General features: G+C 38.9%; 1 protein-coding gene across 1 annotated transcript; it reads right to left on the bottom strand.

Annotated features, from left to right (window-relative positions):
• Positions 1–26,257, bottom strand: LOC128666918 (gastrula zinc finger protein XlCGF8.2DB). The gene is made up of 4 exons (XM_053721736.1): positions 26,109–26,257; positions 25,580–25,706; positions 12,511–12,621; positions 1–866 (listed from the first exon to the last, which is right to left on the bottom strand). Exons 1-4 carry the CDS (start codon positions 26,151–26,153, stop codon positions 1–3), a joined length of 1,149 nt encoding a protein of 382 aa, XP_053577711.1. The 5' UTR covers positions 26,154–26,257.
• Positions 26,258–26,515: the final 258 nt, after the last annotated feature.

The raw sequence follows: 26,515 nt of genomic DNA, 5'->3' as shown, positions 1-26,515 counted from the left end.
TCATTCAGAACAGGAAAATACCCTTTCTCCTCTATGAATTTTCTGGTGTTTAGTAAAAGCGGATTTCCAGATAAATGATTTTCCACAATCAGAACAATGAAAGGTTTTTTCTCCAGTATGACTTTTCAAATGAGCTGTAAGCGTTACTTGCTGAGTAAATGATTTTCTACATTCAATGCATACAAATGATTTCTCTCCTGTATGAATTTTTTTATGTGAATTAAGGGTTGATTGCTTCAGAAAACGTTGATCACATTCAGAACATGAAAATGGTCTTAGTCCAACATGAGCTTGCAGATGCGCATTTAGACTTGATTTCCGAGTAAAGTGTTGCCCACATTCAGAACATGAAAATGGTTTTGTTCCTGTATGAATTTTTCGATGATTAGAAAGAGTTGAATGCTGAGAAAAACATTTGCCACATTCAGAACATAAAAAAGGTTTCTCTCCTGTATGAGTTTTCTGATGAGAGACAAGAGTTGATTTCTGGGTAAAACATTTTCCGCATTCAGAACATGAAAATTCTTTTTCTCCTGTATGAATTTTCATATGGATACGAAGATGCGATTTGTTAGTAAAACTTTTCCAACATTCAGAACATGAAAATTCTCTCTCTCTTGTATGAATTTGCTTATGTCTAATAAGACTTGATTCATTGGAATATGACTTCTCACATTCAGAACATGAAAAATCTTCCAGTCTTGTATGCATTTGTTTATGTCTAATAAGACTTGATTCATTGGAATATGACTTCTCACATTCAGAACATGAATATGATTTATTTTTCTCGTGACTCCTTTCAATCTCTTTCAAAGAAGAATCCTTAGGCTGGTCTTTTCTAGGAATACTATAGCTCATTAATCGATCTGTTAGAAAGAAATACAATAAAAGTGCAGTTACTCAACAATGACAAAATGATCTTTTTGAGAAATTTTGAACAGATATTTTAAAAATTGTGAATAGGCTAGATACAAAAAAACATGAATCAGTATTTAAATAAGGGATACATTTAACAATCCAGTATGAGTGAATGGAAGGGTGGGCGTGAGAAGGTATGGATGAGTAATTAAAATTCATGTTTTAAATTACTGTCTAGTACCAATTATCTATTAAAAAAATGTAATTCTTTTTCTCACTGTGTTCAGTGTTAAAATATACCTAACATTAGGTGATAACAACATTACAATTTAGCCTTTTGGATTTCTTGAATTTATATATAGATGCCTGATTTATAGCATCAATCCTAAGTATGTTCATCAGAGCTGGATTCCTCAGACTACATAAGTATTCACCTAGGAGCATTTACATGTCTGATTACATGTAAAAAATCTGCTTCATATAATTTTACATTCTGTGTTATGTACTCTTGGCTGCCAGTAAAACGAACAATACTGTGCAATGGACTGGTAGTTGTGAGTATATGTACGTTGTGCTTATCCGTTTACTCATGTCAGAAAGTCAAGTTAAACCAGGGGTGGGCAACTATCGGCCCTCCAGATGTTATGGGCTATATCTCCCATAATGCTCTTTCAGCCATAATGCAGGCAAAGCATCATGGGAGATGTAGTCCATAATATCTGGAGGGCCAGTAATTGCCCACCCCTGCTTTAAACTGTATAAGTTGTTATAATAAAACATGTTTTAATTTGTTTTGTTTTTTAAATCTTTCATTATTTTTGTCCCCTTTTCATGTACTGTCATGTTGGAAGTTACCTATTTTTTTAAATTAGTTTTTTAAAAAGGGAGATTCCAGCCAAAATTGGAATCCACAAGGATTTCAGTTTTGAATAGAAGCATTTTTGCAATATACATGTATTAGCAAAAATGCTTTTAATAAAATCTATAGCTGTTTCAAAAGAGTATTTAAGTATGCACTGTGCCCCAGCATTTTAAACACAGCACATGCTCAGGTGTTTGTACCATCTGGTAATGACTCAATTTGTTAATTGCTGACATGATTACAAGCCCCACTGGCGATCTGAGTAGCTGCAGTATTTAAAATGCTGGTGCACTAAGATATAGCTACTTCACATGCACGTGCAGAGAAAAATGTTAACACTAAAACAGTGATAACTTTTACTAGCAACATTTTTGCCAATACATGTATATTGCAAATCTATTTCTATTCAAATATGTAATTATTCCATGTGCATTTAAATTTAGACTGGAATGTCCTTTTAAGCTCAACATATTTCATATATATAGCATAATCAGTTAAATGCATACTAAAAAGACAATGCATTTTTTGTTTGAATTTCAAATAAGTAGTAGATTTCTGACAAATAACAGGATATTGAACATAATCCTGAGAGATTAAAGTGATGGTAAATCCTAGCATTTCACAAACGCTAGGATTTACCATTGGAACAAATAAAGAGGACTTTCATTCATGAAGTATGACCTGCAGATCGCTATTTTCCCTTTTTGGCTGAGAGGTGACGTTTTCACCTATTTGCCAATAGCTGTGCAGGGAAATACGGCCAAGCCGGATTTCCTGCACAGCTATTGGCTAAGAGGTGAATACATCACCTCTCAGCCAAATAGGGAAAACAGCGTTCTGCCGGTGGGCTGCCTTAGCAGCTGAGAACAGCGATCACTTGGAACAAATAAAGGAGCTTTCATCATGAAGTATTTTATACTTCATGAATGAAAAGTTCCCTTTATTTGTTCCAATGGTAAATCCTAGCTTTTGTGAGTATCAGAGTATACCATCTCTACTTGCAATCCAGCAATATAACATACGCACTTTTAGATGAGCTGTTCAAATAATTACACAGCAACTATTGAATCGAATTCATAGAAATAGTAACAATAATGCAATTGTACTATAAGCCACATATTGGTGAATGAAAGTGTCACCTCTGATCGACCTCAGCTCTCTCTGGGTAGAGGGCATTGGTTTTATCAAATCTGCATCATAAAAATCACTCTGGGTTAAAGGGACAGTTTAATTGTCTCCTCTTTAATTTGTTCTCAATGATCCATTTTACTTGCTGGAGTGTATTAAATTGGCTGTTTTCTTTAACATGGCTGAATACAAGAGTTGGTAAATCCGCTATTTAGCACTAGTAAGAAGCCCAAGACGCGCTGAGCAAAATACAGTGCTTATCTAGATAAATTTCAGCCCGGGAACACCGGAACAGATGAAGTGCGTAGTGGCGGCCATCTAACGGCCTAGGCCTTCATCTAGCCCTCCCATTTTCCTGAAGACACAGGATGAGCAGCTGTATATGCTGAACACTGTTTCAATAATCAATTTTTTTAATAAGCTACAACCCCGATCTGCAACTCACATAACGGAACCTATTGTCAGGGTGCTAGGAATCAGACTGAGACGAGAAGTGCAAAAATAATCACACCTTTATTAATAGCAAAAAATAATAAAAAGTCCACAAGTCAAATAACAAGCCAGGAGACAAAACCAGAGCTGGTAGTCATACAAGCTGAGTCAGGAGCCAAAGCGAATAGTCAGACAAGCAGGAATCAGGAACAAGGAAAACAGCAGAGTCAGGAACAAGCCAGGGATCAGGAACCAGGAAGGATGTCAGGCAGCCAGGTAATACACAGGAACTCTCACAAACAGGTCTGAGACAACGCAAAGGCAAAGCATACTGAACAGAGGCCCTTTTCCTGTCTCACACGGATGATGCACACCAGTCTGGCCATAAAAGGAAGTGCAGGAAATGAGCAGCATCCCCCACAATTCACTATAGTCAGCAAGAGAGGTGAGTAAAATGGCTGCCAGCAGCACATGGCAAACAAAACAGGGAAAAAACCCTGACATCTATAGAGCAAACCTTGTTGTCAGTTTTAGATTGTCTGCTGTGGGATCGTTTTAATCACATGGCAACCCAACTGAAGGCAGTGTGGTGTCATGTAAAAGGTGAGATATCATTGGAAGCTATATGCACAGATATCATATTGATTAATTAATTCATATAGGAAGCTATTGGTATCAGTTTTATTACTGTAAGATTACAGTTTTCTCCATCAAATGGCCTGAAACTGGGTAACACAACCCCCTTTTCCTGATTACAGAACATCAGAGAAATATAGGAACAGACATTTATGTAGATAAAAAGATAGGTCTTTTCAAAGGGATTTTATCACATGGCACCCTCAGGTCTGAACGCCCATATATAGAGTTTCCTGTCTAGAAGCAGGGACAGTCTGCAGTGATCAGTATTTAAAGCTAACAGAACCTCAGGAAAGTAAGTAATTAGCACTTGTATGATATACAAATGAGAGTTTCTTTTGAAGTACCAATACACAATATGCTGTCTAGAAGAGAAACATCTTTAACCCTGTGGAAACTGAATGCATATAAGAATTTAAATCTTAACCCTTTGAGTGCTAAGCCATTTCCCACCTGGGTGCTAAGCTGGATTTAAGCATTTTTTTTTTTCTTCCTATTTTTAAATATATTTTTTTCACTTTTTTTTTTTAAGATCCCCAAGACTTATACGGACGATTACCTTTCCAACGGTGGGTCTTGGGGGTCTGTAGCTGCTTAGATGACTGAGATACAGGCTTCTAAGCAGCATGCCCCCTTTACCTATATTGTGCATTGTAAATTTTACATAAAGTTGCACGGTGACGTCATTACATCATTGCGCGTGACGTCACCATGCAAAACGGGAAGCCCCAGCAATGCCTGTCAAAAAACAGGCCCGCTTACAGCCGTCGTTAGCACTCAAGGGGTTAAATATTAAATATATTGTTAGACAAATTTTCAAATATTTAATTTATACTCAGATTGTATAAATAATAAAATATTTATAAATAAATGGCCCCAAAAGAAATGACTAACAGTAACATATTAGATAAGTATCTACTGTATTGAATGATTAGCTGCAATGATGAATTTAAAATGTTTAACCAACCTACTTCAGAATAAATAACATCTTCCTTGTTTTTCAGACATCTGAAAATGCATGTGTAATTGGTGCTGTAAATTATATCATATGTTTTTATACACTCAGCAAGAGATATACTGAATATGGGATATGGGATAATCCAATAAATATATCTGTATAATTAATTACCACAGAATTATAATTAAATGCAGATACTATACTAAATATGGGATATACTGTATTTATGTTAGAATGGTATAATAATCAAATGTAAATATAGCTGTATGATTAATCACATCAGAATGCTGCTTACAGATAATATATAGGATATAATCCGGTAGGAAGTATATATATATATATATATATATATATATATATATATATATATATATATATATATATATATATATATATATATATATATTTATAGGTATATCATAAGTGGAATATACTCATGTTTGGTTTTGAATGATACATATTTAGTAGTATTAAATAGTCCCATATAGATTAAACATATTGATACTGGAAAACATAAGTGTATTTAATAAACACGTTAATATATATATTAAACTGTAGCAGTATTTGATAATGAAACTGTTTTGCTATGTCTGCTGCCCCCGATGGACTAAAACTGGTATTACAGCCAAAAGGGTTGATTGTTAAAAGACATGCATTACCAACGGGCTAATGAGGGACAAGCTTCGATAAGGGCGTACCCAAATTTCACCAATGATTAGAAAAGAGGTGGGTTTTATCACAAAGATAAAGACCCTTGCACAGGAAGATATTGGGCTTTTTGCTTGGTTTCTTGGCTGCTTAACTTGGCTGACTGGCAAGCTGCTGCCTTGGAAATACACAGAGTTTGGCAAGACAAAATTGGGCCAAACATACTTACAAACGTGTGCATCCCCTCTTATATGACGGTGAAAATAGAATATTGGAAAAGCTGAAACGCTCAAATTTGGTTATTTTGTAATGTATGGCGATTTTATAATTTAATATTTTAAATCAAAGGTATTCTATAACAATAGTTAAATTGTAGCTGTGATTTAAAAGGGTATTTTGTAATTATAAATTAACACTGCATAGACTAGGGTAGCTTAGGTAAGAATAATCATATTCAAAGTTAAGTAATTTGACCATAGAGGAAAAGAGAGATTTTGTGTTTTATGCTTAGGAAATTGATTTGGAGTTGCTGTAAAATAATAAGAAGTGTTTCATGCTAGATTAATTGGCATATGTTAAATTGGTAATATTGGGTAACACTCTCTAGTGGTTTAAATGAAGTTATATAGAACCATTTGTGGGCTAAATAGTTTAATTATATTTTTCTGAAAATTCCATAGATTTATTAGGATTTGGTTATATTGTTAACTAAGCATTGTCAAGTTAGTAGTCCATATTGTGCTATTGGAGCAAGTGTTGCTGGCTAATTATAAATTGTCTTGTAAGTTTAATGTGTGATTTTAATAAGCGATTCATTTTGAGTAAGGTTAATTTATAGAAATACTTCTTTTATAGCTTGCTTTGTATAGAAAATTGTACCAGCATAGACATATATAATTGATTCATAATCTATTCTCTACATAAATATAATCAATGTGTTTTAATAAGGATTAACTGATCAGAACTTTGGAAATATTGTATATATAGTGTAAATATATATTACGCTAGAGGTTACAGCGTATAATTAATATTGTAACCTAGGTTATATCTAACACGTTGGAGTACACTGCTGAGATAATATTTATGGTGATATTCTAACAGTGGGGAAGTGCCAACTCACTTGAGGTGCTAAACCTCGCACCAGAATATCAGTTGGAGCTACAGATGAAGACAAGTCCTACCGAACCTGATTTTTTTGAGACATCTGAAACGTCCGGAATTCCAGAAATGTACTTACCTGCCATGGTAATAAATGCACTGCCCTCCAATAATGCTGGTGAATTGGGCATAAAGGAAGACGATTTAGAAGGAGAGGTGAGGTATGGTGTCATACTGTGTGACCCAACTGGGGATGTGATTGTGGCCTACACTCCCGCCTTGTGTGTGAAGGTGGATGATAAAACAGAAGAATCGCTATTTGGACTACAGTATTTGCCCACGGCTACTTCTGCTAGACATCGTTTAGCTGATCAGCTCAAAGAACAGATGAAGAATGCTCGTTCTCCAGTTACAGCCCTTGGTTACATTTGCGTGAGTACACTAGCTTTGAGACAACATGCTCTCCCCATACCCAATAGGAAAGAAGGCATAGGGGCAGATTTAGTGCGAGCGGACATGATCTAAAGTGGTGTATCATGTCTACTGCACATCGATAAATGCATACTTTGTCGGCATTTATCATTGCACAAGCAGTTCTTGTGTATCAATCAGCACGCTCGTATAGGATCGGGCGGATTGATGTCCGCAGCCTCAGAGCAGGCGGACAAGTTATGGAGCAGCGGTCTTTAGACCGCTGCTTTGGAAACAGGGGCTTGATCATTCGGCCCCATAGGCTGAAGATAGGCGTTCATCCACATCTGCTTTATGGAGGAGGCTGTTTATTAAGCCTCAAGACTTGCTTGTATTGCGGATTTCTCTGGCTTATACTGCTATGTTTAATGACCAGACCCCCAGCTGCATATAGTTACGATTTAAACAAATCTTCTCTGGATTCAGGATACCTTAGTTGGTTGAGGAACTCTGGGGAAACATTTAATGCTCCACCCCCCATACTCAGGTAATTATATATATATATATACCATTTATGAGTGTGTATATATATATATATATATATATATATATACACACTCAGTATATATATATATATATATATATATATATATATATATATATATATATATATATATATAAAAGCACTATAAAAAAATCCTTGATTGGTTTAATTTCTGTTATTGCTATAGGGGACTCCAAACCCACAGGGAATTAAATAGTGAGTGACATTGTACACAAAAATGTTGTTTTTATTTTTGTTTAGCAACTGATTTGTTTGTATAGTCTATGTGGGTGCCATTTTAAATACTGAGCAGTTTTTCTTATTTTTTTTTGCAGTTTATATAATCTTTATTGCATATGTTTTAAACAGATGTTTTGGCTGTCCTTAATGAAATTACAACCTATTTTAGGTTGTAATTTTATTAAGGACAGCCAAAACAGCAAAATATTCATAACCTTATTTAGTGGGTGCATATACCTTAATGTGATCATGCATGCAGCATGGTGAGATGGTACTGCCCTGAATGCCTGACCAATAGAAGCTGTGAACAATGCGGGCCAGTAAAGTCACTGCCCCCGTGCACTCATGATCAGCTCTGCACACCGGTGTTCCTTCCTCACTTCCTCGGCTCAGTCACTTCTGAGCCTTTCAGAATGCACGCGCTTCCTGGTTGCCATGGGGATAGGTTATTAGTTGTCCATCAAAAGGGGCAGTGCGAACATATAGAGTACACACACCCCCACCACCATCAGATGGAATGTGCAGATGGGCTGTCTGTGATCTATTCCTCTGTAACAGCACTTTTCTTAGATTGAATGAGGAACAAAGTACAGCTGCACAGCAGACGCTGTATCTCTGTCAGCATCTCACAGCGTTTTAAACCTTAAAGCGCTGTTATTGAGGAGGAGCTCATTACGGACAGCTCATTTCATTTGTATGTTTTGTCTGGCAGGGGTGTGTACTCTACATGTTCACACTGCCCTTTTCAAAGGGCGTCTTGGTAAAATCTGTTGGACACGCTCTAACATGGAAGTTTGAGACACTACTCAGATTGAATTAGTAACACCGCTCCTACTATGGCTCCAAAAAGTGGCAACCCTCCCAAGCTGCCGCCCTAGGCCAGTGCCTTGTGTGCTTAGGCGGTAATATGCCCCTGGACAGAAGCAATTTTGTAATATACATGCATTAGCAAAACTGCTTCTAATAAAATCTATAGCTGTTTCAAAAGTGTATTTAAGTATGTACCGTGCACCAGCATTTTAAACACAGCACTTGCTCAGAGAGCCTAAGGGGCTTGTACCACCTGGTAATGACTCATTTTGTTAATTGCCGACATGATACAAGCCCCAGTGATGATCTGAGCAGCTGCAGTATTTAAAATGTGGGGGCAGTGACAATATCTAGCTATGCTTCACATGCAAGTTCAGAATTTTTTTTTAAACATTTGTGATAACTTTTACTAGAAGCATTAATGCTAATATATGTATATTGTAAATATGTTTCTATACAAAGATGTAATTCATCTATGTGCGTTTACATTTTTAATGTCCCTTTAAAAATCCTCTGTTTTGTTAACTGCAGTTATACCATACTGATCTTATTAATATACGGCTAGATTATGAGTTGTGCGTTAAGGTAAAGAAGCAGCGTTAATAGGTCCTAACGCTGCTTTTTTTACGCCCACTGGTATTACGAGTCTTGCAGGTATAGGTGTACCGCACACTTTTTTGGCCTTACCACAAACTGACTTACGTAAAGTTTGTAAACCCTTTTTTCTATGGGAATTCCATAGTGCCGGTTTACGAGTCTGTCCTGGGAGGCCAAAAAGTGAGCGGTACACCCTATACCAACAAGATCCCTAACGCATTCTAAAGTCAGTAGTTATGAGTTTTACACTACAATGCTGTAGCATTACACTAAACACCCATAAACTACCTATTAACCCCTAAACCAAGGCCCTCCCGCATCGCAAACACTAAAATACATTTTTAACCAGTAACCTGTCGCCCCTAACATCGCCACCACCTACATTATACTTATTAACCCCTAATCTTCTGCTCCGGACATCGCCGCAACCTACATTATATTTATTAACCCCCTAATCTGCTGCCCCCAACATCGGGCCGTCTGGATGAAGACTTCTGCCCGTCTGGAGGACCACTTCGCCCGGCTTGGATGAAGACTTTTCCCGGCTTCGTTGAGGACTTCGGCCCGGTTGGGTGAAGACTTCTCCCGGTAAGGTGATCTTCAAGGGGTTAGTGTTAGTTTTTTTTAAGGGGGTATTGGGTGGGTTTTAGAGTAGGGTTGGATTTGTGGGTGGTGGGTTTTAATGTTGGGGGGGGCTTTGTACTTTTTTTTCAGGTAAAAGAGCTGATTACTTTGGGGCAATGCCCCGCAAAAGGCCCTTTTAAGGGCTATTTGTAATTTAGTGTAGGGTAGGGCTTTTTTTATTTGGGGGGGCTTTTTTATTTTGTTAGGAGGATTAGATTAGGTGTAATTAGTTTAAAAATCTTGTAATTTGTTTATTATTTTCTGTAATTTAGTGGGGGGTTTGTACTTTAGATAATTTTATATAATTGTATTTAATTTAGGGAATTAATTTAATTATAGTGTAGTGTTAGGTGTAATTGTAACTTAGGTTAGGTTATATTTTACAGGTAAATTTGTATTTTTTTTAACTAGGTATTTATTAAATAGTTAATGACTATTTAATAACTATTCTACCTAGTTAAAATAAATACAAACTTGCCTATAAAATAAAAATAAACCCTAAGCTAGCTACAATGTAACTATTAGTTATATTGTAGCTAGCTTAGGGTTTATTTTATAGGTAAGTATTTCGTTTTAAATAGGAATAATTTAGTTAATGATAGTAATTTTATTTAGATGTATTTAAATTATATTTAAGTTAGGGGGGTTAGGGTTAGACTTAGGTTTAAGGGTTAATAAATTTAATATAGTGGGGGCAACGTTGGGGGCAGCATATTAGGGGTTAATAAATGTAGGTAGGTGTCGGCGATGTTAGGGACGGCAGATTAGGGGTTAATAATATTTAACTAATGTTTGCGAGGCGGGAGTGCGGCAGTTTAGGGGTTAATATATTTATTATAGTGGCGGCGATGTCCGGTTCAGTAGATTAGGGGTTAAAAATTTTCTTTTAGTGTTTGCGATGTGAGAGGGCCTCGGTTTAGGGGTTAATAGGTAGTTTATGGGTGTTAGTGTACTTTTTAGCACTTTAGTTAAGAGTTTTATGCTACGGCGTTGTAGTGTAAAACTCTTAACTACTGACTTTAAAATGCGGTACCAGTCTTGACAGGAGAGGGTCTACCGCTCACTTTTTGGCAGACTCGTAATACCGGCGTTATGCAAGTCCCATTGAAAAAATAGGATACGCAATTTACGTAAGTGGATTTGCGCTATTTTCAAGTCTGGCAACAAAAGTGAGCGGTACACCTGTATCTGCAAGATTCGTAATACCAGCGGGCGTTAAAAAGCAGCGTTAGGACCGGCCAACGCTGCTTTTTAACCCTAACGCACAACTTTTTATGTTATTTTATATTATAAAATTATCATTTGGAGGTTTTTCTTGTCAAATGTTACCAAATAGCTGAAGGTTTAATACGAGCTTTCTATGTGGTTGGAATCTACACCTTTATTTGTATCTTCATATTTCACCATAAATATTTACACGTGATACTCCTGTATTAGGATGCATGTATTTTTGATTGTATGATTTTGTAACATTTTGCTATCCGTCTACACTGTTTTGTCAATAGCAAACCTCAATAAAAAATATTTTTTACAAGTATTTCCATTACCCTTATATTGGCATTTGAAATAGTTGACTTGTCTGTGGTATCCCCACCTATCCTGAACGTTTTTGGCTTTAAAGGCCAAGCTATGTAAACACAGCCAGTAGAATAAATTACAGTCCCAGTGGGATATAGAAGAGATAAGGTAATAAAATGTTAATTTTCCATTGTTCTCTCCAAGTATTGGTGATCAGTTTATGAACAGATATAAGATAAAGAAGCATCTATATGTACACAATGTGATAAAGTAATGAGATCTCAATCCATTTTATTAGGTTCGGGCTTCAAAACACAAAATCAGCTAATTCATATACACAAATAAACCTTAAAAAACAAATCGCATAAATTTTATACTCTGCAGCTGGTAAAAAAAGTATTTGGAAACACAATGGAAAAACAATTTTATAGTATACTGTCCCTTTAAAGTGAAGGTCAAGTTACAAGCACAGCCTCACGGCATTGCCTAGACTTATCAAAACGAGCAGGAGTTTAAGTCATGATTTTTTTTAAATCTATTTTTTTTTTTTTACTTTTACCTTTAAACTGCTCCACAAATAAGCGCAGCACTCCCGCCCGCCATCTTGTCTAATTGATTGACAGATGACGTATCCTAAACTAACTAATCCTTGTTTCCCCCCCGGGGGCGTTCAGCCCCTTTGCGTAAACGACACGGCTCGGGGGAAACAAGGATTAGTTGGTTTAGGATACGTCATCTGTCAATCAATTAGACAAGATGGCGGGCGGGAGTGCTGCGCTTATCGACGGAGCAGTTTAAAGGTAAAAAGAAAAGAAAAAAATAGATTTAAAAAAAATCATGACTTGAACTCCTGCTCGTTTTGATTAGTCTATGCAATGCTGTGCTTGTAACTTGACCTTCACTTTAAGTTGGGGCTGTAAAACTGATCTTAGGCAATAAAGTTTTTTCCAGTGAAGCTTAGAGGTAATTATGACAGAGCTCTGGTTTTCTAAGAAAAAACAAAAACATAGGGACACACATTCTTTGGAAAAACAAAAACATTCAACACACAAATAAAAAGTTAACTTCTTGCGCCTAAAATCACGAGGCCGCCACAACAATATCCCTTTAAATTGCATCACATTTTTTTAACATTTCATTACTCACTTTTCATATTGATATTTAGTTTATCCTGAGGGATCTTCTGGACAGGGCACCCATACAGCTCCACTCCCTGCTCAATCTTTGTAATAACTGAAGGTTTCACATGAACATAACCTGTACAAAAATATTTCAGTGGTTACGTGAGAAAGAGAATGCTAAATGTATTATTCTTGGGAGTCTCCCAATTCTGTTTTCCAAAAAAAGGATATTTTAAATTAACAATAGTCACACTAGAGTTAATTTTAATTAGACAATATGTTCATTTTGTAAACAATCGTAAAACACACAGGTGACGATTTAACAAGGGCGGAATGGCCCCTAATTGCCCTGTTTCCGCGCGAGCCTTCAGGCTCGCGGGAAACAGGCGTTAAGAAGCAGCTGTCTTAAGACCGCGTCTCCTTAACTCGTCCGCCACCTCTTAGGCGGTGGACAGCAATCTACACGATCTCATGCGATCAGGTTGATTGACACCACCTGCTAGCTGCCGATTGGCCACGAATCTGCAGGGGGCAGCATTGCACAAGCAGTTCACCACAACTGCTTGTGCAATGTTAAATGCCGACAACGAATGATAAATCGGTCCCTAAGGGCCAGATAATAAGTGGAGCACTAAATTATCCCGTGCCCGCAAATGCACGCTAATTAACCAGTAGCAATTAGCGCTCAGAAAATAAACCAGTGTTTCGATCTCTGGTTTATTTTCTAAAAGTGCCCAAAATGCCCTCAAAATAGAGGGCATTGTAGTTTTATTTATTTTTTTTAAAAAGTAGCATTTTTTTAAATAAATAACAAATGGCACTAGGCAGTATTTTGGGGTTTATGCCTTTACATCGCGGTCTATGGGAACTGTGTGTCCCTGTTAATATACAGGTGGCCCTCGTTTTACAACGGTTCAATTTACACCGTTTCAGAATAACAACCTTTTTTTCCAGTCATGTGACTGCTATTGAAAAGCATTGAGAAGCAGTGCATTTATTAAAATAGCCAGTAGGTGGAGCTGTCCGCTTGTGTTGCAGCAAAGCCAAGCAAGCTGAAATTAATCAGTTTAACCAGACCTGAGCTATTGAGCAGATTTCAAAGGAACAAGATCTTCCTGTCTATCAATCAGTCCAGATTGGAATGCATAGAAAAAACTGTTTGCAGAAAAATGCAAGTGAAGTCTGTGTTGTGTGATTATTTTATTAGGTTTATAATGCTGTTTAGCATTTAAAGTCTTCATTTCAAAGCTTTAAAAATAATGTATTAGGTGTTATTATGACAATTTTGAGAGGGGCCTGGAACCTATCTCCCTCACTTCCCATTGACTTACATTATAAACTGGGTTTCAATTTACAACGGTTTTGATTTACAACTGAGGGCTAACTGTATATGTATATGCTTATATACAAATATATATCTATGTGTTAATAAGTGTATATACACATATTAACACATAAATATATATGTATAGAAGCATATACATTTATATTTACAAATGCTGCATCGCTGCGCTACTTACCCCCTTCGCTACGCTTCAGTCCAGATGCCACCTCTGAGCCTATGGAAGCACGTTCTCGTAAGCGCAATGCTTCCCAGCAATGCAAACGTGACCACACGTAACATGCGCTGGCATTACACAGTGGAGCGCAAATATCGCTTTCTTGAAAGCGATATTTAGCGCTTCACTTGTAATCTGGCCCTAAGAGCATATTTGGGTCAGTTATTTGTAAAAAGTAAAGGTGCATTCAAGTCAAAATTAAATTTTCATGATTCAGATAGATTATGTAATTTTAAGCAACTTTTCAACTTCTATTATTTAATTTGCTTTGTTCTCTTGATATCTTTTGTGGAAAAGTAATGTACTCCTGGGAGCTAGCTGGTGATTGGTGGCTGCATATATATGTTTCTTGTCATTGTCTCACTCTGCTCTTTCAACAAAGAACAATAAGAGAAGGAAAAAATGTAAAAGAAGTGAAAATCATCCATTGTCGTCAAAAATGACTTCAGGGTGGTAGGTAGCAAGCTTAAAGCGAGGACCTCCAAGGTATTACTCTCTGAGATTTTACCAGTGCCCTGATCCAACCCAGTAAGGCAGAAAGAGCTGAGGGCAGCTAATCCCTGGTTAAAAACGTGGTGTAAAAATGAGGGGTTTGACTTTTTAGAGCACTGGGCTGACTTTTCACTTGGGTACAATTTGTTCAGTAAGGATGGATTGCACCTGAATTAAAGAGACAGTCAACACCCGACACAACCGGATTCCATATGTTTGTAACACAAACGAAGATCCGCCTGCACCGGCATCCTTTTCTATTACCTCTATCCTTGTCCAAGGAATCCTTCCAAATACATACATTACTCTAGTCGAAATATGGCCGTCAAACTCCTCCCCCTCCTCCTTCTTCCCCATCTCACTTCCAAATCACGCTCGTTCATGAAGGTATTGATTGCGCGCACGATATGTCATTGCGCATGCGCATTTGTAAATCAGTCAGTTGACGCATCCAATTAATTAGATCGGTGTTAAGTAATACGGTACTGATAAAAAAATAATACGTCGGAAACTATTGGGGAGAATAAACTTCTGCTTTTTTGGTTCCTATTGAATTGCACATGCGCAAAACGCTGTGACTGAGTTTGAAGATTCTGACCGAGGATTCCATTCTGATTGGAGGATGGATTGAAAGAGAAGGTTAGTACGCAACTGTGGGGGGAGTTTGGCGGACATATTTCGACTACATTAACGTATGTATTTGGAAGTATTCCTAGGACAAGGATAGAGGTATGGAATCCGGTTGTGTCGGTTGTTGACTGTCCCTTTAATAACCAATAAAAGTAAATTTGTCTAGTAACTAAATGCAAAATTAAGTTAAAGAGACATGAAACCCAAAAATTCTCTTTCATGATTCCGATAGAACTCACAATTTTAAACAATTTTCCAGTTTACTTCTAAGATCAAATTAGCTTCATTCTTTTGGTATCATTTGTTGAAGGAGCAGCAATGCGGTACTGGTTTCTTACTGAACACCTAGGTTCTAGCTGCTGATTGATGGCTGCATATATATGTCTATTGTCATTGGCTCACCCATGTGAGCCAATGACAATAGACATATATATGCAGCCACCAATCAGCAGCTAGAACCCAGGTTCTTTGCTGCTCCTGAGTTTACCTAGATAACCATTTCAGCAAAGGATAACAAGAGGAAGAAGCAAATTAAATAATAGATGTAAATGGGAAAGTTGTTTAAAATTGTATGTTCTGTCTAAATCACAAATATCTAATTATGACTTTACTGTCTCTTTAATAGACTATTTCACTTTTATTGGTTATCTGAACAAATGTGTAGTTATAGGGGCCGAATTATCAAGCTCCGAATGGAGCTTGATGCCCCTGTTTCCGCGTGAGCCTTCAGGCTCGCCGGAAACAGCAGTTATGAAGCTGGTCCGCTGCCTCTGAGACTGCGGTCTGCAATCCACCCGATCGCATACGATCGAGCTGATTGACACCCCCTGCTAGTGGCCGATTGTCCGCGAATCTGCAGGGGGCGGCATTTCACAAGCAGTTTACAAGAACTGCTTGTGCAATGATAAATGATGTCAATGATAAATGATGTCATGTCTGTCGGACATGAACCGCTGAGCGGATTATGTCGTACAGACCGATAATAAATCGGCCCCACAGAATTAATTATTAGTTATACACGTACAATTTAAATTAATTGAATTTTAGATAGGATTATCTGTGCATTATTATTTTATATAATGAATATTGTATAATGTATATCATTGTAGCACTTTGGTGTCCTTAAAGTGACACCAAAGCCGGATTTCCCCACACATCTATTGGCTAATAGGTAAAAACGTCACCACTCAGCCAAATACAGAAAATAGCGTTCTGCCGTCGGGCTGCCTTAGCAGTTGAGAACGGCGATCACTTGGCACAAATAAAGGAGCTTTAATCATGAAGTATTTTATACTTCATGAATGAATGTCCCCTTTATTTGTTCCAACGGTAAATCCAAGCGTTTCACAAATGCTAGGATTTACCATGTGATCGTGTATTTGCGATACAAAAAGTATAATATGGGAGATATACTAAATTATGTTGTGGAAGTTTGTTCATGCAGCTTTCAATTGACATGTTCTACTGTCAATTATATCACGCTATATATAATCTTTTGGGAAAATGTACTACTAAAAAAATAAACTTTTTGGGGGGATATGTTTCCATTAGTTGATACACCTAACCAATTGCAATGTAGTGGAGATCAGTCACTACATGACAAACTGTCTCCAATTGCAACTCCCTTATTCTTACATTTTAGGCCAATGTTTTTTTTTTATTATATCATTGGTTCCCACGTATGTCAATCACAGTGTTAAGATGAATTCTATAGTTGAATATGCTCTGATTGGTAACTTTCTTGATCGCTTATAAAGCTATTTATCTCTTTATTTCGGGAAAAGGTAGTCGCAATATTAGATCTAGCTATATTATAGAAAGAGGTTATAAAAATAACCTTTTGACAGTTATGATATTGGATAAACCACATTGGATGAGCCAGAAATGTATCTAAATTGTGACCTCTTGTCACAAACAATTTCCTTGAAATAAACAAAGCTTCTGACAACTCTATATAAATATATTCAGGGTCCGTATACAAAGTAATCGTATCCCCTCTCAAGTGACTTTTGTCTATAGAAAACAGACCCAGTTTGGCTAAACTCTCCTCATAGTTTAAATTCACCATTCCCCTTATTAGTTTTGTGGCCCTTCTGTGAACTTTTTCTAGGTCTGCAATGTCTTTTTTGGAGATCAGTCCCCAGAACTGCACTCTATACTCAAGGTGAGGTCTTACTAGGGATTTATATAGTGACTTATGCTATTGCTTACCACCCTTGCATCAATGCCTCTTTTAATACATGCTAGTATCTTATTAGCCTTAGAAGCTGCTGCCCTGCAAAGTGCACCCATTCTTAGCTTATCTATAAGTTCACCCAAAGGTATTTCCTTATCTGTCTAGTCTCATTTAAATAATGTTTCCTGCTTTTCTTTACTTCCAAAATGTATAACCATACATTTTCCGGCTTTGAATCTCATTTTTCATTTACTAGCCCATTGTTCCAATTTTTGTAAATCCCCTTGCAAAGCATTTTCATCCTGCAGTGTCCTAATGACCTTACACAACTTTGTATCATCTGAAAAAATAGAGGTGTTGCTATTTAAAGGGACATTAAACCCAATATTTTTCTTTCATTATTCAGATTGATAATATAATTTTAAGCAACATTCCAATTTACTTCTATTATCTAATTTGCTTCATTCTTTAGATATCCTTTGTAGAAAAATAGCAATGCACATGGGTGAGCTAATCACACGAGGCCTCTATGTGCAGCCACCAATCAGCAGCTGCTGAGCCTATCTAAATATGCTTTTCAGTAAAGAATGTCAAGATAATAAAGCAAATTAGATAATAGAAAAGATATCAAGAAAACGAAGAAAAATTGATAATAGGAGTAAATTAGAAAGTTGCTTAAAATTGCATGCTCTATCTGAACCATGAAAGAAAAATGTATATATTTTTATATATATAGGACCTCCAGACCGGCAGAAGTCTTCATCCAGGCGGCATCTTCTATCTTCATCCTTCCGGAGCGGAGCGGGTCCATCTTCAAGACATCCGACGCGGAGCATCCTCTTCATCCGACGGCCGACGACTGAATGACTGGTCCTTTAAATGATGTCATCCAAGATGGCGTCCCTTGAATTCCGATTGGCTGATAGAATTCTATCAGCCAATCAGAATTAAGGTAGGAAAAATCCTATTGGCTGATGCAATCAGCCAATAGGATTGAACTCACATTCTATTGGCTGATTGGAACAGCCAATAGAATGCGAGGTCAATCCTATAGACTGATTGGATCAGCCAATCGGATTGAACTTCAATCCGATTGGCTGATTGCATCAGCCAATAGGATTTTTCCTACCTTAATTCCGATTGGCTGATAGAATTTGTGACAGACCCTTCTGTCAGTACTGAAAGAGTTAACTTTGTTCAGCTTTGAGAAGCTATTTTCTAAAGACAGGTTTGCTAGCATCAGCTATTGTGTACTGTAATTAAGTTTTAGTGATAAACATTCACATTGTTTAATCACATCCAGAGAGCAGATGCCCAAGTGATAAGAAGGACTAAATTGTTTATCTGCTTAAGTAATGTAATTCTATTGTGGCATGTCAAAGGTCATTTTCCCTCTATCTAATGTACAATATTCTTTCAACCCCCCATCTGGGGTCAGACCTGCATAAATACTGGGCATATAGCCTTCAATAAAGTGCATTCTGTTTTAACCTTCAATGTGGAGCCTGGTCTCATGTTTGAGGGGGGAATTAGCTGGGTTGTGAGTTGCTGATCTCACATTCAGGGCATCTTCCATCTGGTATTAACCCTTGGTATCCTGTTGGTACCGTAACAATTGGTGGCAAGCGACGGGATGATCCTTATCGCCCAGAAGAGCAACTACACAAGCCAGTAACCTCAGGAAGAGGGGGATTATTACAATACTGACTAAGATGGAAGGAGTACCAGGGACCGAAGGAACCAATGGGCCCAGCATATCAGACAGAACCCCCGAAGAAGCAAGCTTTGACCGGGCTGTCAAAATAAGACTGGCACATTATGGCCCTAACCCATCTGCGGAAATTATCGACCAGGTCATAGCAGCTGTAGAGGCCAACCTACTTCGCCAAAGCGGCACTGCAGCAGCCCAAGTCACAGCAACCCCAGTGGAAAAGAGAAAAGTAAATTTTGCAGCTTTTAAAAACTTCCTGGAAACAGAAGGAGAGATTGACGTGTACCTTGCGGATTTTGAGAGGCAATGTGCACTACACCAGGTACCCACAGAGGACTGGGTCACGATATTATCCGGGAAATTATCCGGCCGGGCCAGTGAGGCTTTTCGGGCCATTCCAGATGAGGAAGTCGGGGATTATAATACTGTAAAAGAGGCTCTGCTCTCCAGGTATGCGGTTACACTGGAGGCATACCGGAGGCAGTTCAGAGACACTGTTAAATTAGCCGGTGATTCCTACGTTGAGTGGGCATGTAAGGTGCACCGCACAGCATCTTACTGGATGGCCGTATCTGGGGAAGAGGTGAGCAGCTATTCCTGTTGGAACATTGCTTTAACAAGTTATCAGCAGGAGTTAGAGAGTGGGTTCAGGACCGTAAACCCTCCACCCTGCATGAAGCTGCTCGTCTGGCAGATGAGTATACAGATGCCCGCAAACTGGACACTGCTACCACTAAGCCCCCTGCCAGAGTGGAGTACAGACCCACAGTCACCCCAGCAGCTACCAGTTACCAACCCCCGGCGCACCGCTCTACCACACGGCCTTCAGCCACAAACTATCCTCAGAGAGCCCCGTTCAATTCACGGGGCTACTCACAGCCTATTCGGTGCTTTGGATGTAAGCAACTGGGGCACAAAAGACCAGAGTGTCCCCTAAATGCAGCGAACCAAGCACAGTCCTGGAGAAGACCTGCCGGCGGAATCCCACGTAACCCTCAGCCTGCGGCCCACTGCGTAGAGGTGGAAGAATGCTGGGGCATCCTACATGAAGCAGACCTTGTGCAAGCTGCCCGCCGGAATAACCGGCAACTGGTTAAAGTGAATGGGAAGGAGGTCAGTGGTCTACGGGATACTGGTGCTACCACGACCTTGCTTCAAAAGAACTTGGTGTCTGAGAAACAGCACACTGGAGACACTGTGACTGTGAGGGTAGCAGGGGGCGCTGTGTTCCGCCTACCTGTTGCCAGGGTGCATTTGGATTGGGGAGTGGGCGCTAGACCTGTGAATGTGGGGGTCATGAAGGATTTACCAGCTGATGTTCTCCTTGGAAATAACTTGGCCCCCCTTGTTTCTGCCTACGCTCCTAAGGGTCCCGCTGATGTTAACCCTGTGACTACCCGTGCCCAGATCCGTGCAGCAGAGACTGACCCACCTGCTGCTAAGCCCCAGGACGCTGATCTCAGTAAATCTCTATCCGCTATTGATACGTGGAAGTCCCATTACAATGCGCTGATGAAGGAGAAGAGTCAAGTAGAGGATGAAATGGTCACGTTAAACAATCACGTAACAGTGCTAGCGGGAGAGAAGAGGAGCGCAGAGGAAAAAGCACGTTTAGAACGGGAATCTCTGCTAGACAAGCTGCACCGACAGACTGCAGAAAACACCAGCTTGAGAGTGGAACATGAAACATTAAAGACAAACTTAGCGACACTGGAGGAGAAGCTGGCGCTGGCTCATAGTGAGGTGCAGCAACTCAAGGGCACCCTATGTCAGTATGAAGGGATTGTGGATACCTATAAAGAGCAGGTACAAAAACCACGTAAAGAAGCTGATGAGATTTTGAAGGACTGTTTAGCCCTGGTCTGGGCACTGAAGAAGTTGAACCCTTATTCATACGGGCAGGAATTCTCTCTCATAACGGGAATACAGATGGATTGTCCCGGCAAACTGACATGCCTACCACCTCCTAGTCCGGTCATCCCCAGGTTGACCCGCCAAAGGGTCAAGCCGGGTCTGCCGGAGTGTTCCACTAGATTCCACTAGAATTCTATCAGCCAATCAGAATTAAGAATCAGAATTAAGGTAGGAAAAATCCTATTGGCTGATGCAATCAGCCAATAGGATTGACCTCACATTCTATTGGCTGATTGGTACAGCCAATAGAATGCGAGGTCAATCCTATAGACTGATTGGATCAGCCAATCGGATTGAACTTCAATCCGATTGGCTGATTGCATCAGCCAATAGGATTTTTCCTACCTTAATTCCGATTGGCTGATAGAATTTGTGACAGACCCTTCTGTCAGTACTGAAAGAGTTAACTTTGTTCAGCTTTGAGAAGCTATTTTCTAAAGACAGGTTTGCTAGCATCAGCTATTGTGTACTGTAATTAAGTTTTAGTGATAAACATTCACATTGTTTAATCACATCCAGAGAGCAGACGCCCAAGTGATAAGAAGGACTAAATTGTTTATCTGCTTAAGTAATGTAATTCTATTGTGGCATGTCAAAGGGCGTTTTCCCTCTATCTAATGTACAATATTCTTTCAACCCCCCATCTGGGGTCAGACCTGCAAAAATACTGGGCATATAGCCTTCAATAAAGTGCATTCTGTTTTAACCTTCAATGTGGAGCCTGGTCTCATGTTTGAGGGGGGAATTAGCTGGGTTGTGAGTTGCTGATCTCACATTCAGGGCATCTTCCATCTGGTATTAACCCTTGGTATCCTGTTGGTACCGTAACAGAATTCTATCAGCCAATCGAAATTCAAAGGACGCCATCTTGGATGACGTCATTTAAAGGACCAGTCATTCAGTCGTCGGCCGTCGGATGAAGAGGATGCTCCGCGTCGGATGTCTTGAAGATGGACCCGCTCCGCTCCGGAAGGATGAAGATAAAAGATGCCGTCTGGATGAAGACTTCAGCCGGTCTGGAGGTCCTCTTCTGCCCGGATAGGATGAAGACTTTGGACCCTCTGGAGGACCACTTGTGCCCGGCTGGGTGAAGACGGCTCAAGGTAGGGTGATCTTCAGGGGGTTAGTGTTAGGTTTTTTTAAGGGGGGTATGGGTGGGTTTTAGAGTAGGGTTGGGTGTGTGGGTGGGGGGGTTTTAATGTTGGGGGGGTTGTATTTCTTTTTTTACAGGTAAAAGAGCTGATTACTTTGGGGCAATGCCCCGCAAAAGGCCCTTTTAAGGGTTATTTGTAATTTAGTGTAGGGTAGGGAATTTTATTATTTTGAGGGGCTTTTTTATTTTATTAGGGGGATTAGATTAGGTGTAATTAGTTTAAACTTCTTGTAATTTTTTTTATTTTCTGTAATTTAGTGTTTGTTGTTTTTTGTACTTTAGTTTATTTAATTTAATTGTAAGTAATTGTAGGTAGTTTAGGGAATTAATTTAATGATAGTGTAGTGTTAGGTGTAAATGTAACTTAGGTTAGGATTTATTTTACAGGTACTTTTGTATTTATTTTAGCTAGGTAGTTATTAAATAGTTAATAACTATTTAATAACTATTGTACCTAGTTAAAATAAATACAAACTTGCCTGTAAAATAAAAATAAACCCTAAGATAGCTACAATGTAACTATTAGCTATATTGTAGCTAGCTTAGGGTTTATTTTATAGGTAAGTATTTAGTTTTAAATAGGAATAATTTAGTTAATAATAGTAAATTTATTTAGATTTATTAAAATAATATTTAAGTTAGGGGGGTGTTAGGGTTAGACTTAAGTTTAGGGGTTAATATGTTTATTATAGTGGCGGCGGTGTAGGGGGGGCAGATTAGGGGTTAATAAATGTAATGTAGGTGGCGGTGGGCTCCGGGAGCAGCGGTTTAGGGGTTAAACATTTTATTTAGTTGCGGCTGGGTCCGGGAGCGGCAGGATAGGGGTTAATAACTTTACGTAGGTGGCGGCGGTATAAGGGGCGGCAGATTAGGGGTTAATAAGTATAATGCAGGTGGTGGTGGGCTCCGGGAGCGGCGGTTTAGGGGTTAATACATTTATTAGAGTTGCGGCGGGGTCCGGGAGCGGCGGTTTAGGGGTTAATAACTTTATTTAGTTGCGGGGGGCTACGGGAGCGGCGGTTTAGGGGGTAAAACTGTATAGTATAGTGTGGGTGCTTAGTGACAGGGTAGCAAGAAAGCTGCGAATATGCCGAAGAGCAGCGAGATCGATGACTGTTAGTTAACAACAGTCCGCTGCTCATCGCTCCATACTTGGTGCGCAGCTTTTTGACAGCTTTCTTGATAAATTTGTCAAACGTATTCAAGTCCGCGGCGGCGATGTTAGGCGATCTTAGGCGAGTGTATTGGGGCCGTCGAATGCAGGTAAGTAGACAGCTTGATAAATAGAGGCCTATGTGTTTAACCCTAACCAAGGGGCATGGTGTGATTGCATTCTACCTAAATAAGCATTCAGAGATTAACATTGTTGCTCTTTTCCAATTCCCAAAATCCACTGCAATGTGAAAGCAAATCATGCACATTCAGTGCTACAACGTCACACAGCCGTCTGCAACAGCTTCTATCTGGACAAAATAGAGCAGAAGGAGCATATTTAGCAAAGTGTGAGCGGACATGATACAATGTAGCGTATCATGTCCGCTGCACATCGATAAATGCCGACAGCATACGCTGTCAGCATTTATCATTGCACAAGCAGTTCACCAGAACTGCATGGGCAATACCGCCCCCTGCAGATTGACGGCCAAACGGACGCTAGCAGGGGGTGTCAATCAACCCGATCGTATGTGCAAACATTTTGTGGAAAGCATTTCTAGAAGGGTCACTGCAGTGATTGCCATCATATATAATGAGCAAATCTAGGTAATTATCCGTTTGCTTTTCCCCAGAAGTACTCTTTATACATTCTTACCGATGCACCAGGGAACTCTGGGTAAGATATGCAAATTAGATATACAATATCTCACAGTTTTTGCTCCCAAGTACTGTTTTAAACACAGCAATCCCCTTTTGGGGTGGTTTCAGCAAGAAACAATATCTGGAATGCTGTTTCGATATATAATTTGTGCATTCGACAGTTTTTGGTAATCAGCTATTTTTTAAGCAGAATATCCTCTATTGCATGTGAAACACACTAAGATCTGTGCAAATCCAGATCTCAGTGTGTTTTCACTTGCAGAAGAGTATATTCCGCTCCGAAAAGAGACGAATACCAAAAGCATATAACTATAAGAGAGTAGAGAAGGCGCCACATAGCGTAATTCTGTGGGTGATAAGATCAGTAAAGTGCAAGGTAGTTTACACTAACATGGTTTTAAGCACTGTATTGTAGTGCAAACAAGGCAGACCGGATCCTCAGAGTTGCCTGGCAAACTCACCTTTCGTACTGGAACTCAATGTTAGGTTGGTCCACAATCCCCACCTCTGTTTGAAACAAAACACTGTAGTGTCCAAAAGGTCATAAAATATAAGACCAGTACGGCAGGTTTCTTGAAATAAGAGCAAGCAGGCAATCAGGCAGCAAGTTGTATAAAAACAGGTGTTTATTAAAACACATAAAATATACAGTGACGCGTTTCACAGTTAAAATACTTTTTCCTCAGGCTGAGTCTCTGTGATGTGAGTGTATAATAAATATAAATGATATATTTGGGTACAGAGGAACCTTTGTGATATTTTTTAAACACATTTTACTGATAAGGATGTGAGGCTTCTCACTGAAATGTGAGTTATATTACAAATATATGAGTTTAGGGGTTCTGTTAGATCCTCTCTCATTTAATGTATCCACTGCAGTAAAGTGTTGCAGGCAGTAGTTATTTCTTTGGCTAACAAATGCATTTTTACAAAGGTATGAGATGGCTAAAAAAAAAAAAAAGGTCATCTGTCCCTTTGAGTGGTAAATGTAGTCAGATAGGAGCTGAGCTATAGCCCCTGTTCCTTGCAACTGGAACCAGATAGGAGCTGAGCTATAGCCCCTGTTCCTTGCAACTGGAACCAAATAGGAGATGAGCTATAGCCCCTGTTTCTTGCAACTGGAACCAGATAGAAGCTGAGCTATAGCCCCTGTTGTTTGCAACTGGAACTATGACAAAGGCAGACAAATTAGCACTTCATCATTGAACACATGTATACATGATCAATACAAGTCACCTGGATGGTTTGTGGAGTTTAAAAGATTAAGAGGCCTCAGCAACTCAAGGAGAGGCATAAAGGAAGAGTACTAAATAGCTGTATAACTAGAGAAGGGGTGGGCACATTTAGTTCAAACTTAGGAACCAGCAAAAACATTGAAGCGCCAGCTACATGTGTTAGGTTCAAGGGAAGGGTATTTGTAAACAAGTATATGGACAGTAAATTAAAACTATAAGAGATGGATGTAAAATTCTAGGTAGCATGACTCCCGTTCTCCTAGGATTTGTCAAGCCCTGATTTCACAAGTCAGTAAAGTACTTTTATTTAATTGAATAACAAACAAAGATGGAGCAATCCAAAGTTATTCAACCTTTATGTGTTATATTACTCTATAAGAAATTAAACAAAAGAGAAATAGGTTCTTACCTAGAGACCTGAGGGTCTGGTAATTATCCACCATCACATCCTTATAAAGCTCTTTTTGTTCATCATTTAAATTGACCCACTCCTCCTCAGAGAAATAAACCGCAACTTCATCAAACTCAATTTGTCCCTTCAAAAAAAATAAAAAAAATAATAATAAAAAAAATCAGTCCATCAGTAGCAGAAGTTAAAGGGACACTGAACTCAATTTTTTTTCCTTTCTCGATTCAGATAGAGCATGCAATTTTAAGCAACTTTCTAATTTACTCCTATTATCAATTTTTCTTCGTTTTCTTGTATGCTTACGAGCTGGCCCATTTTTGGTTTAGAACCCTGCATAGCACTTGCTCATTGGTGTCTACATTTAGCCACCAATCAGCAAGCGCAAACCAGGTGCTGAACCAAAGATGCTAGGGCAATGACCATGAATAATCTATAGATCTTTCCCGAGAATTCTACTGTGTATATAAGGGTATATACATGTCACTCAGCACAAAATAGCAAAAGTGTCAATATGACTAATTGTCCTTACCTCCCCCTTCAGCATGCTGCTTTGGGTTTGGTCATTCTCAGGCATCTTCAAGCTGGATCAATGCAAATGATTTTAGCATTCCAAGAATTTTATTTGGCCTTTTAATGACGTGTATAGATGAACAGTTTCACGTTGTCGTTTACAGTAGCACTGACCTATACATGTATAGAAGAATGTAAATGTTCAATATTAAAGCCGCGAGAGAGAGAGAGAGAGAGAGAGAGAGAGAGAGAGAGAGAGAGAGAGAGAGAGAGAGAGAGAGAGAGAGAGAGAGAGAGAGAGAGAGAGAGAGAGAGAGAATCGATTTTCCTTCTGACTTTGGGAAGACGGCTTGTATGCCGCTCTTGTGTTAGCAATACGGCTGTAAATTGAAATATTGTCTTGATAAAGGCTCCACTTGGGGCCGA

This window comes from Bombina bombina, chromosome 7, assembly GCF_027579735.1.
Source record: "Bombina bombina isolate aBomBom1 chromosome 7, aBomBom1.pri, whole genome shotgun sequence".
In the NCBI taxonomy this organism is placed as follows: domain Eukaryota; kingdom Metazoa; phylum Chordata; class Amphibia; order Anura; family Bombinatoridae; genus Bombina; species Bombina bombina.
This window is presented reverse-complemented; position numbering and strand designations above follow the sequence as displayed.

Coding starts and splice junctions, on each gene's coding strand:
- LOC128666918 (XM_053721736.1), bottom strand. CDS start 26,153: ATGCCTGAGAATGACCAAACCCAAAGCAGCATGCTGAAGGGGGAG. Junction 25,707..26,108: donor GCAGCATGCTGAAGGGGGAG/GTAAGGACAATT, acceptor TTTTTTTTGAAG/GGACAAATTGAGTTTGATGA. Junction 867..12,510: donor ACTAAATATCAATATGAAAA/GTGAGTAATGAA, acceptor TCTTTCTAACAG/ATCGATTAATGAGCTATAGT.